Raw genomic sequence first — 13167 nt, 5'->3', positions numbered from 1 at the left:
AGAGGCTCACAAACCCCGTACGCCTTTCTTCTTAGATGCTAGATCATACATGCGTGTTACCGCATATTGTAGCTCATTAAACCAACTTTTGAATCAGATCTCAGACCCAAAGGAAATAATTTGCTCGTACACGGACCCATTGCGCCTTTTCCTGACTCAATGATTTCAAACCGACGCCATAAATGCGCCTCAATGGATCCGGCTGGATGTTCTTAAAGGCGATAATACACCAGCAGTTTCATATAATTAGATAAACTGTGAAAACTCCGCAGCAGGACGCTGCCTGTGTCTGTGTGCTGCAGCAGTGACACAAAGCAGGGAGCCTCGGTGGCCTTTTTGCAGATCCCAACATGTTTGGGCGCAGAGGTGCGGGGCTGCAAAAAAGTTTGACCTCAGTTTGACTCCTCGGGCTGCCAGTTGCTCCTTGTTTTTTCCCCCCAAACCGCCACAAAGAGCGATACATTAGTCACAAAGAGTCAGATAATAATTCACGCATCTCACACGGAGCAGGTTAATTATTTAGTTGTTGCCAAGGATAACGGCACTCAACAAAATTAATATTCACCTTTGTCATTTTCTGAGATTTCTCTGAGCTAAAAATAACCGACGGTGACTTAAAATAGAAATATGTCTTATAGTGAGGACTGGACAGCTTAGATTTTGACTCTCGGCGTCTGACAGAATTTTGGCTTTCAGCGTCAAACAGAATTACCTATTGTTATTTTTTTTTCTTTCTTTCTATACATTAAAAATGAAGGACAACGATTCTCTTTGTGTCTACACAGCACAAGTCAAGGCGCACAGGCCGTCTAATAGCGCATCCATTTGTTTGGCCGGTCCAGCATGCTGTCAATTTGCATTCAGCCGTTTGAAAGTAATACCTGCTGATTTTATTGAAACGACTCAAAGCATTACCGTCATCGCAAAGCGGATTAAACAGAAGTGACGGCATTTGCCCCCCTGCTCTCTTTCGGGATACCAAAATGCGCTGACCCTCACGGAAGAGCAACTCCAGGAGAAAGTGGAGCTCCACTTTGCTTTTATGGATGCTAATTGAAGGAGCTTAATTGCTTTATAATGCCATAGCAGTTATTTTACAGTGAGCAGGCGCCTTTCATGTTAATTTAGCCTTACTTCTTCTGAATGACTTGTTAGATTTGTGTGTACCTTGTGGTGTGTGCAGCTGGATTATCCTGTTTGTGTTTCACTAAACTTACAAATTTAGTTGAAAGTGGATCTAAGCTGCAGGTTCCCCTTTAATTAAAAAAAGACACGAAGTGAATATATATGTGGCATTACACTTATTAGTCGCGCCGTAAAAATAGAAAAGGTTGACAAAATAAGATGTTCTACTCACCAACAAATGGCTGCATTAGCAAACCGGGCGGGCACGAGCCAGCCCAGTTTATTATTTGATCCGGTGTCTCTGTGCGTAAAAGTCCGTACCTCGTGGCTCCTCCGCAGTCCGCGCCCCGGAGCATCGTCGGCCGGACTGCGGGAAGCTCTGATAGTCATTTCATGCCTGTAAATCTGTCCCATCGGATCCCACCGCTCGGGGTTTTACCACAGGAATCACAGGCGAACGTGTGAAGCCGCATTATCATGTTATGACACAGTTTCTGGCACCGGGGGCAGATGATCGATGGCTGGACGCGCTGCACGGGGGAGAAAACTTCAAACAGGCTGTCACCGACCAGCAACACCTTACGAGCATAATCAGGAGATAATGCGGCTCTTCTGCGCGCGCTTTGAACATATGTGATGGGCTGAGAAATTAATAAAAAGTTGAGCAAACGTCTTGTCGATGATCATCAAGTGGAAAACGTCCATAAAAAATAATATACTATTGATATTTGTAGAAATCCTTAATATACGCTCGTCCCTTTAAATTAATCATGCCCATGTTATTCCGTTTCTACATTTCTTTATGTCAGGGAATATCCAATTAATATTTTATGATCTTGAGGTAGTTAAACTCCGTTCTTAATTAAAAAACGGATCAGCTAAATGAAATAAGATTTGTACCCCGGCGAGGAATCAAATTTAACGAGATAACGTAGGAAATTCAAACTATTTGGTTAATTTATAACAACACACTATTCAGTGATATCATTACTGTTCGCGAAATTCCTCGATAATCCAAGTTCCCCTCCATAAATTAAAGCTCATCAATATTTGACCAAACTTTTACAGTCTCTGTGCAGAGAGCCGACGTGGAGCTCAAGTGAATGGTTCATAATAAAGAGACAGAAGTTGAATTGATGAGGCAAGTTGACAGTGTTTGAGTTTGAGTGTAGTTCTGTTTGGTTTTGAGAAGTTTTGTCAGAGTCTGACTGCGTTTAGACACATAATTAATTCAGAAATGTGACTATTAACGTGTGCGTGAGTGTGAGACACAGAGAAACAGACAGAGATAGAGAAAGAGAGACGTGTCTTCAGCAAATATTCTTTGTTTTTGGTGAAATTAAACACTGTAGAAGCTGACAGAAAGCCTAAAGTGTGTTTTGTATTCGCGGACTGTGTTTTGTTTTGCGCTTCCTCTCGAATGTGGCCTAAAACCGATCAATCAGCTCCGGATCGATCATGTGGGGAACCAATAGGGGGCTCCCATGCCTGTGCCTCTCTGCCATTGGACAGCCGGGGCAGACTGGAGCGACCCATTCAGAGCTGCTGTGGGGGAGAGGGACGGACAACATTAACTGGTATTTAGACACAAAAGATGCCTTGAAAAGCTACAGTAATGTTTAATTTCAGAATTCCGCTCTCGGACCACAACTCGTTGTCGACATGTAGACTAATTACATGGACTTTGCCCGTAAAATAATTTATTCTCAAAATTAAAAATAGGCATTCCTCCAAAATAACTTTTGGAGTAAGTTGTATTTGTTGACCCCCTATCAGAAGTTTTCCAAGCGTCTTACATGTTGTACATTTTCAGTCTTAAATCTTTTATACATTAATACAAACACGAGGAGAAAACCGAGTCTGGAGAGGTTTATGGTGATTAATAAGAGGCCTAAAACCTGCAAAACTGGATGTTTGGCTCCGAGCTGAACCTTGGATACCATGCAGACATTATTTTGGCAGCCTCTCAATAGCTAACTATTATAATGAATAGACTTATTTCAGACCTCATGTAATTTTTGCATGTAAATGATCGCATTGTTTTATCTGGTCCAACCCCAATCTCCAATTCAGACCTTATAGGTTTTTAATGACAGCTCACATCAGAGCTGAAAGTTGCTTCAGTAAGTATTTACACGTAGAGAAGTGATGGTGGACGTGTCAGTTCCAGGACTCACATGTTTCAGTGTTTACAAGAGATCAAAGTCACTTTGTGAAGATGAGACATGAAGCAGGAGTCATAGGTGGATATTCTCTGTTTATCCCTGTGCTGTTCAGCCCTCAGTGCGGCTGGCTGGCTGGCTGGCTGGGCTCGCAGGGTCCTCCCACACCCCCTCCTCTCCGCACGACTTGCTGCAGCCCGGTGCGTTGTGTAAGACGCGACCTGTTATGGCCACCACTACTTCCGGGTTTCAGCAGTCTGGTCCAGATCCTCCGCTCCTCCTCAGCTCAACACACACATCCATTGTACACAAACGGGCAGGCGGCTCACGCATACACACGCACTCACACACATACAGACACACACACGCACAGCATCGATCGTGGCTCCTTTAAGAAAGCCTAAGCCAGAATTATCACCCCACCTCCTCTTGATCTCCTCTAGACGCTTTTGCATAAGAAAATCAAGCCGGGAGCCGAGAGTGATCAAAGAAAACGAGAGGAGAGCTGCTTCATTTTTTAACTGTGATTGTGACCATTAACATTTAGGTGGTGCCGATCCCGTGGAGACGCGCGTCGGACCATCATTCATCCGGTACTTTTGACAAGCCCTCGCGTTTTGACTGACAGGCGGAGTGGCAAAAAGCCATGAGAGTCGCTAGTTTTGTTTGAGGGGCTATTTTATTTTCATCCTGGTTTTGGAAAAGGAGCCCGGTGCCGCTGCCCCGAGGACAGCCGAGGACCTATTCGCCGCGCAGCGCCTGGGCTAAACTTGCACAGAAAGCGGGAGCTGGCTTCACCGTTCCGTGGAAAAAAGACATACGGGATTTTGGCTGAAACATCTTCTCATTTATTTGGATTTTCTCTCTTTATTCTGTCTCCACCCTGGCCTCAGAGGGGATTTACCTAAACTGAAAGGACGACCAGGGAGTGAGGAGGGTTATGGCGCAACGGGTACGTAGGACAATCCCCCCTAAAAAAGTTTCTCTTAGTCTACTGCGCTTGAATGCAATGCTGCGCTGTAACGTGGCTTAATGACACACATACCCGCACGGATACGCACTCGCGGCGAAAGTTTCTGTCGTCTTCCTGACACATGGAGACACAATTTCATGTTTGGCGTCTTTTGGCACGGTATTACGCACGGCCGCACTCGTTTGCTCCACGAACCGGCCCACCGAGGGACATTGAAAGCGTGATCATATCTCACATCGGCTATGTTTTTTAGATTAGTTATGACAGGCCAGTTACTGGAAGCAAAATGGGGGAGGGCATAGAGGCAAAACAAATCTCCACATTTCTCTGTTGACTGTTCCGTCAAGATTCCAGCGAGTATTTATGAACAAAACTGAAATTCAATTTTCAGCGTCAGCCCTCCTTCGCCGTCCGACTGTACACCCTAAGCTGCGCTAAAACATGAAAAATTATCATATTTCCAATGAGGCAGTATTAGTAATGAGGCGATGACAAACGCTTTGATTCATACACTCCTGGGCTGCTTGAGAACAGCGTTTGGATCTCCACACGGGTAGTAAACAGTGTAAAAGCCGAGATGTTGGGGACACAGTTTGCAGCTTAGTTTGGCACAGGGGCTGCACCACGCTGAGGTTTGCACCTCTTTGCTTTTAGGGTCGAAATGTTCAGCTTTAAGTGATAATGCATTTTTACTTTATCCCCCTTCTCTTGTTTGCCCCGTCTAGAACGCCATCAATAATTCAGGTCCGTTTTTAGTGGATTGAAGAAGCAAACCGTAGGAAAAAAGATTTTTTATTTGAGCTTTTACAAACAACATTTCATTTTTGTTTATTTATTTATTTATTTTTTACCAAACCAGCAGCGTTTTTAAAAACTACCAAACAACACCGTGAGGACGGGGGGGCTGCTCTATTCAACTCAAAACTGACACGTGAAAAAAAAAAAAAAAAAGTTTGGATATTCTGCTAAGGTTTAACAACGTCTGAGAAACACAACACGCGCTCACTTGCGTCAGTTGAATGCACTAATCACGGCGTGCTTGACGGGTAATAACGTGCTACACAATTATGAGCTTTTAAAATTAGAAAACACCGCAATTAACAAGTTTAAGACATTTGTTGTTGAGCACGGTGGCAACACGGGACACCGGGCTTGAGCTGTTAAAACCCAGCAGCTGCCTGCTTAGTGTTAATGATAATAATAACTCTGGAGTTTTTCTTTACTCCCTGTCATTTTGAACGTATTGAATAATTCACATGTATTCATCCATGGGGCACAAAGGTCACTGTAAATAAGTTGAGAACAAAACTAGTTTTAACTCGAGAATTACCACTGTAGTTTTCTTAGCATTGTCTTGCTTAAGAGGCCACTTATAGGATCTTTAAAACTTTTTCTTAAGAAGGAAAATAAAATGAAACCACGGAGGAGAATGTATTCCTCCTGCTCTGCATGTGTTAGAAGTGTCAGCAATTTTGAGAACAAGCAAAGGGGAAGCTCGGTTCACTTGTTTTTTGGAGGCCACTTTTAATTGTAAAGCGCTGAGCATTGCTTTATAAATTAATACAATTAAGAATTTTGCGTTATCTTGGAAAAAAGTGAGAAAACTTAAAGCGTCACTCTTTACTTTAATGGCGTTTCCCACGACTTCCCCAGTTTTGCAGCAAAGTTTTAACCAGACTCTGGTGTATTCTTGTGTGCAGTACGAAGACTTGCCCCACTACGGGATGGACGGTGTGGGCATCCCGACCACCATGTACGGAGACCCGCACGGCGCCCGGTCCATGCAGGCGGTGCACCTCAACCACGGTCCCCAGCTGCACTCTCACCAGTACCCGCACACCGCCCACACCAACACCATGCCTCCGAGTATGGGCTCCTCGGTTAACGACGCTCTCAAGAGAGATAAAGACGCGATATACGGGTAGGTGCAAGGCTCTGGTTCGCGGGGAGATGCACTCTCTGGCGGGCAGGCGTGTATCCAGGCTCGGAGAGGGCAGCCGGGGTGGGCTAGTGGGTGTAAAAATCAGCCCCGTAGCAAAGAAAAACACCGACTGAATGCAGATACAGCAAAGTGTCCTGCTGAAGTGATTTCAGCGAAAACGCTGGAGCCCAGACTGCTGCAGAGGCGCCGAGGAAGAGAGTTACTGTTTTGTTTTTGATTGTCCTTTTATTCTTGCACAATCTGGAATTTTGTGCCTAAGAAGTCAAGCCAGTTGCCTTACCACTCATTTCTTACCAGTAACGATTAATAATTACCGGAGCAGTCAAAAGAAATATTTATTTTTTCTACTTCAGGAGATTGTTTGATGTCCTGAAATTGTATTTTAACTTTAAGGAATAATTATGAGACACGATTCGCTTTGACTAGACCCCATTCTTCCATTTTTAACAATTTCCCACTTTCTCTTCTTTTAAGTTTTCTCTTTTTTTCATGAGCAAAATAATTAGCTTGTCTGTTTTAACCACTTTAATTAATTGTGCTAATTTCCAGGCTCCATAAAATTAAAAATATATCATGTTTAAGGGAATCCCACAAATGGGTATCATTTATTAATTTGTAAGAGTTAATTAAAAATTCTAAGACTGCTGTTTTCAGGGTGATTGAACACGCCAGTAACAGTTTCACCTCCTTGTGCCTTACTGACACGACTTTAGGAGGCGTGTGGTTCTCGGCGCATTACCAGGCTGCACATATGTACTCCAAGGACTTAAACAATAAACAATAAACAAATGTGCGCGCATTTCGCCGCCGACATCTCCTCTTTTTTTTTCTTTTTTTTTATTATTATATGTGTGTGTTGTTGTTGTTTTGTTTTTTTTTTTTTTTGCTTTTTTGTTTTTTTTTGCCAAACGCACACACGCGTGTGATCCAAGCGGAGACCTGTGCAAGAAATTGTTTGACAGACTCTAAAGCTTTTATGTTATTAGGCGCGCCTAGATTTAATCACAGAAGTCTGCCCGCTGTTTGCAGCCTTTCTCCGAGCCTCTGCATAATATAATAGCATGGGCTGCAGCAGCAGTCCCCATGGGCGAGTTGTTGAAGAGCAGCATGGCTGGCTAAATCTAGCCTGGAGTAGTCTTGACCCCGGCGCTGTTCTCTCTGGTGACATTTGCTATTGTGTGTGTTCCCAGGCACCCCCTGTTCCCCTTGCTTGCACTGATTTTTGAGAAATGTGAATTAGCGACTTGCACCCCCAGAGAGCCCGGGGTGGCGGGAGGAGACGTCTGTTCATCGGAATCTTTCAATGAAGACATAGCAGTGTTTGCAAAACAGGTCAGGAAAGTTTGACTTTTATAATCTGCATGCTCGGGCTGGTTGAGCTCTTTACCTGCATGTCCAAAGAGTGGAGCTCAGTCTTCAGTGCGCAGTTTTCACTGCACTGGAAGAAAATAAAATTACGTTCACTAATAAAAATAAAAGGGACTTTAAGAAGTCTGATTTTCGCCCGGTGTATTTGCTAATCCGCTGATGTAACGTTGCATCATTTAATACTTGTATGTTAATTTAATATCATCCTTTATTTATAGCGTGGTAATATTTCATGTTCTTATATTTTATGAAAATGTTTTGGCTTTTAGATTCGGGCGGAAAAACCTTTATTTTCATCGAATCCAGAATTGGATAATCTGGTAAGACACGAGATTTTTTTTTATTATCATTATTATTATTTCACAAAGGAGAATTTTTTCTTGAAGTAATTTTTGAATAGACCAACTGATGTTTGGATGTTTATTAGTGGGCTGCTCCTCTGTGTCAGAGAGCCACGTGACGCTGAAAAGTTAAAGCGGGATTGTTGATGATGTTCCTCTTTTGGGGCTGTTTGATATCATGATGTGGCCCCCGGTTGTATCTGCAGATGAAGGGCCGCTGTTAGACAGCTATCACACACACCTTTGAACTCTGCCTAGAAAGTTAATCTATTTATTCTTTTCACTTTGCACAGTCTCGTACTTTAAATGTAATGTTAGAGGAAGGTTTTCCTCGCCACTAGTTGCTGGCTAATAGATCTCTGACTCGGAGGCTTATTGCAGACCCAGCCTGCGCTGTATGCCTGCCCTCCATATCGCAATAACATCCAAGTTTAATATCACTTCCACATAAAATCCATTCATATGAATATTTTCCTCGTCTGCAGATACTTGTATTGAGAAAAACGCGCCTGTTTAATATCAAGAGATGTGAACAGCTCATTTTTTATTGTTATTTTAATTTTTCAGATGATTCAAGCCATTCAAGTTTTACGATTTCATCTTCTGGAGCTGGAGAAGGTAATATTCTCTCGTCATTCCTGTCCAGCGTGCCACTTCAGACCTATGGGCTGTATTTGCATAAATGTATTTTTGCTAGTCGGTTATAATTAGCGTCAAAATCAATCATGGGGCCATTTCTCTTCCGCGTTTAATCACGACGCAAGCTGTTACAACTGGAACGGATATCTCTGTGCCCAAATATCCCTCCACGTTTTAATGAAGTTTAATGCTGGCAGAAATTGCATGCAAGGTGAAACATATAGGCGAACTTTGTGGGTTTTAGAAATGCTTCTTTATGGAGGGCAAAAGGCCCCAGGCAGCCATCTGTGGACAGGGGGAGTAGTGGGTGTGAAACTCTGATTTGTCTCCGTATCAGAGGGGTTGCAGTTGCATGTACAGTCGTCTTCAGCCTAACCTTTAACACTGAGAAACGTTTAAAAAAAATGTTAAAAGTTATCTGCGAGGACGCTGCTTTTTCACACAGTCTGCAGCCTTCAAGTTTACGTTAAAAATCAGCTCGGTATTCTTGTGCCCACGCAGCTGACATCTTTGTTTCCCGTGCAGCAGGATGCGCCACATTGGCAGTGATAATGTAATAACCTAGACCAAATTAAACAGTTTACCTTAAATGTCAGTCAAGCGGGTCACCCTCCTCTAATGGCCACTACCCGGGGCACCGATGATGAATTTAACACGGGTGTTGAGTGCGTTGTAGCCTCTTAGCCCTCTTGTCACTGTCAATTTTCGACGATATCTCTATATTGAGAGGGGGAAAAAATAAAGTTGCTATCGCGCTCTGCCCCTGCGCGCAGCTGCACACGCGTCGAGTCCAAAATGATTTTTTAGTCCCGTTTGATAATTTCCGAGCGAACGTGAAGCGGAATCAGAAACTTTCTGAAAGGGAAACAAATGTTACTGTCCGCCGCGTCCAATAATTTACAGCTAAACAGTAATTCGTTGTCAGTCGCGTTAACTCTCATAAAATATTTAGACGCAGTGCTCGGGTCTTCGGTTGTGCCAAATTGCCTAAATATTCTTCGGGGCGCTTTTGCATGCCAAGGGCGCGTGAGCTGGGGCGACTTGGTGTTTGTACATGGAACTGTTGTGTGATGATGTCTCTTTCGGGTGAGTGTGTGACGCCTCTGCCTCCCCTCTCTCCCTCTCTCTCTCCCTCTCTCTCTCTCTAGGTACACGAGCTGTGTGATAATTTCTGCCACCGGTACATCAGCTGCTTGAAAGGCAAGATGCCCATCGACTTGGTCATAGACGACAGAGAGGGCGGGTCCAAATCAGACAGCGAGGAAATCACAAGATCGGTGGCCCTAGATCAGGTACATCTCTCCACCCGCGTGTGTGTGTGTGAGTGTGTGTGCGTGTGAGAGTGTGTGTTCTCCCTGTTGGCTATTCAGCTATTCTGGGTCACTACTCCGCTGCGCTGTTATTTGCATATGATTAAGACCGTTTTACATTCCATCCATCGGAATGAAAAAAATTTTGAATAATGTTGCCATTATTGGCCCATTAAGACTTGAACCCGGAACCGACCTGGGAAGATTAGCTCGAAAAAGCATCGCCATAAACTTGACCTGTTTCATGTCGATTTTAATTTAGCGCCACTCTCTATTCCTCTCTCTCCCCTCTTTCTCTTTTTGAACCTAAACGCAGCGTTATCAGGTCCTGTGTGTTGTAGCCAGGAGAGAGCAGCAGCAGCAGCAGCAGCAGCAGCAGCATGGCTGCAGAGTGTGGTTTAGATGCCTGGGTTTCTCCACTGTAGAGTTCACGGTTCATTACGCGTCTTGTCAGTATTTTTCCTTAGACATGAGTGCACATTGCTTATCGGGACCCCTCCTCTCCTCCTCCTTTATTTCGCTCAGAGCGCACAGATTCAGCCCCAATAAGAAGGTTTATTTTCGAAAGCTACAGAGGCAGCGGGCATTAAAGGTAGATTAGGAAGTGTTTCCTTTTGTGCAGATATCAGAGATAACCGCAGCCTTCATTATGTGCTCCACTGACTGTTCGCACTCCGGGGACATTGTAGTGTGCGCACAGGCATGACCCTAATGGTCCATACACTGCAGTTAAATAATGATAACAGCAACCGATGATTAGAATTATGCAAATCTGGATTTTCGGCCATTAATAGCTCGAGCCATTTGTGCAGGAAACAGGGTTGCGGGCTATGAGAGCACGTTTCAATAAGTTCAACTATCCGAGAGTTTTTAGAAATGGCTTGGGAGCGCGGCGGCTATAACGTATGGACAGCAAAGAGGGAGGGGGGAAAAAAAATCAAGTGTCCAAATTAAAGGGATTACTTGGATAGTCCGACATAAAAAGTAATGAAGCGATTAGGCTAAATAATTTAAATCCGCGGACTTCCATATGGTGGAGTGGCTGGTCTGAGTGGAGAGAGAGTCAGCCACCGGCTTTTATGTTCTGGGCTGAATGGCAGGACTGGGAGCTGACTGGGGCCCGACTGGGAAGACCCCCACTCTGCGTGTTCACTCCTCCATCCGCGGCCCTTATGTCTGATTATGGAAATGAGAAAGATCACCAGGATAATACTTCATTTAATCCAGGAACAAAATTAAATAATACAGACGCCACTTGTGCATTTAAGTGTCTCTTTGAGCAGCCTGCTGTATTCTCTCGAGGATTCAGTTGTCTTTTTTATAGATAGGTCAGGACTTTGAAAGAAGCTTTATTGTATATAGACATGGAAATAGAGTGTGTTAAAACCCCTGGGTTTCTAGGTATATGAAGAAAATTACATTGTGCTTGGGGCACTGATGCAGATCTTTAATTGACTGTAAGATGAAGACATGGCCTATTTTAATATGATGATGGCCCTTACGTATAGCCGATCGAGAACAAAACCGCATAAGCTTAAATGTTTAGGCTGGCAGAGTGATATAAATGACCTAGGGGCATAGTTTGTATCAAAACACATGGAAAAGTTTTTGACAGAGGCATCATGTTGAGGGATGTGCGGATGTTCTCGTAGGATAATGTGGAGACTGTCCATGGCAGCAGGCTGTGTGTAAATGGGCATATCCAAACAGGCGGAGGGTGCATGCTCCTCACTGCTGAATACTTATATTGTCAATCTAATGGCACTGCACTTCATGACTTACTTGCGGCGGAATATATATTTTTTGAATTTTGTGGGCTATTTTTGTGTGACATCTTATCTGCAGTTGTTAGGCAGTGACATCCTTAACGAATCTGCATTGTGTGTGCATTATCTCTTTCCATATGTATTTTTAATATATGCCCTCGGGCATAAAGTTGAAGTGGACTGGAAAAAAATGCTGAGAATTTGCACAAAAGAACAATGTTAACAAGATGGAGAAAGGAGGCTCATTTATTCATAAACCAATTTATTCCAGTGAGGCGACTGTAGCGGAGGAAAAAAAAATGTCAGAGGAAAAAAAATACTTTGAATTTATTAAACTCAACAATCCAACAACGCTGACTTTCTTGCTGCATTATGCAGCCTTGCGTCATAACAGTAATTTTGTGAATATTCTTTACATGTCTTTACGTTGTCTTTTTTTTTTTTTTTTTTTTTTGTTAGCCTGCCTATGCAGGCGAGTTTGAAGGGACACTGAGCGCCCCTTTCAAAAGAAAGCAGAGCATAGCTGAGAGGTGAAAAAGTCAAAGAGGCTCTGCGCCGGCTTGTGAATGTAGCTCAGCCAGTTTGGGCTTACCCTTCTATATTTGTGTGTGTGTGTGTGTGTGCATGCATCTCTCTGCAAGTTTATGCATATGTGTGTGTGTGTTTGTGTACACTGCTGTGTGTGTGTGTGTGTGTTCAGACTGGCCTGATAAATGCAGCACCCCCCTCAGGTGCTATGTGAGTGGAGTGACTGGTTAGCACCAGTTGGACTTTCTTAACTCTTTCCCTGCCACTCTCTGGAGAGTTTCCCCGCTGCGTTTTCTTTTGCATTTGGTTTCTTCAGTTGAGCTGCATATTTCTGGATGCCCCGTGCGTTCTGGTTTGAGCTCTTTATGTATTCAGACACGAAATAAAATTCATTTTTTTCCCGAGCGCGTCCACTCTGAACGTCGGTGACGGCCGTCTTGTTGTGGAAATACGGCGGCAACTCTGCTGATTGCGTTGCCGTTTGTGCCTCGTACACATGTTCATTTCACGTAAGGAAAGCGGGGAGGTATTTTGACGCTGTACGTCATTTGCACAGTTGCCTTTAATTGCACAGAGAGTGCAGGGAGGGGCACAGCAATTTGCTAATGAACTCCGAGGGCCCGGGCTCTCCGCTGCTGAGCAGAACACTACTAATAGTGCTGAGGACTCTCTCTGATTCTCAAGAGCTCCTCTACTTGATTGAGCCATGCAGGCTGAAGTGGGGCTGGAAATAATTGACATTTCCTTTAAAAAATATTCACCGGCTGACTTTTTGTGGATGTAAGAGTCTTAAATGATTATGAATGCTCAGCAGTTGATCTGTTGAGATAATTTAGTGGAGAGGTATTTTTACATTACAGAGGCTTTGTGATATTTTCGGAGAGTGATTTGGCTGTTGAAATCACATAAGAAGAATGTGAAATGGGCCCGCAATCTGAAATAACATCTATACATTTGGGATCCGTTGCTGTTTTTCTTACATCCTGCGCAATCTTTCCTAAACAAACCCTGCT

General features: G+C 43.7%; 1 protein-coding gene across 1 annotated transcript in view; it reads left to right on the top strand.

Annotated features, from left to right (window-relative positions):
- Window positions 1-3533: 3533 nt before the first annotated feature.
- The window catches only part of meis1b (Meis homeobox 1 b), a 75475-nt gene continuing 65841 nt past the window's right edge, over window positions 3534-13167 (top strand). The window contains exons 1-6 of the mRNA XM_047602183.1: window positions 3534-4239; window positions 5961-6181; window positions 7393-7534; window positions 7840-7890; window positions 8479-8529; window positions 9699-9842. Of these exons, the coding sequence (XP_047458139.1) occupies window positions 4228-4239; window positions 5961-6181; window positions 7393-7534; window positions 7840-7890; window positions 8479-8529; window positions 9699-9842 (621 nt within the window). The 5' untranslated portion in view covers window positions 3534-4227. The remainder of the gene's footprint in view (window positions 4240-5960; window positions 6182-7392; window positions 7535-7839; window positions 7891-8478; window positions 8530-9698; window positions 9843-13167) is intronic.

Source organism: Mugil cephalus, chromosome 13 (genome assembly GCF_022458985.1).
Source record: "Mugil cephalus isolate CIBA_MC_2020 chromosome 13, CIBA_Mcephalus_1.1, whole genome shotgun sequence".
NCBI classification, from domain to species: Eukaryota; Metazoa; Chordata; class Actinopteri; order Mugiliformes; family Mugilidae; genus Mugil; species Mugil cephalus.
Note: the sequence above shows the minus strand (reverse complement) of the source record. Positions and strands in the feature narration are given on the sequence as shown.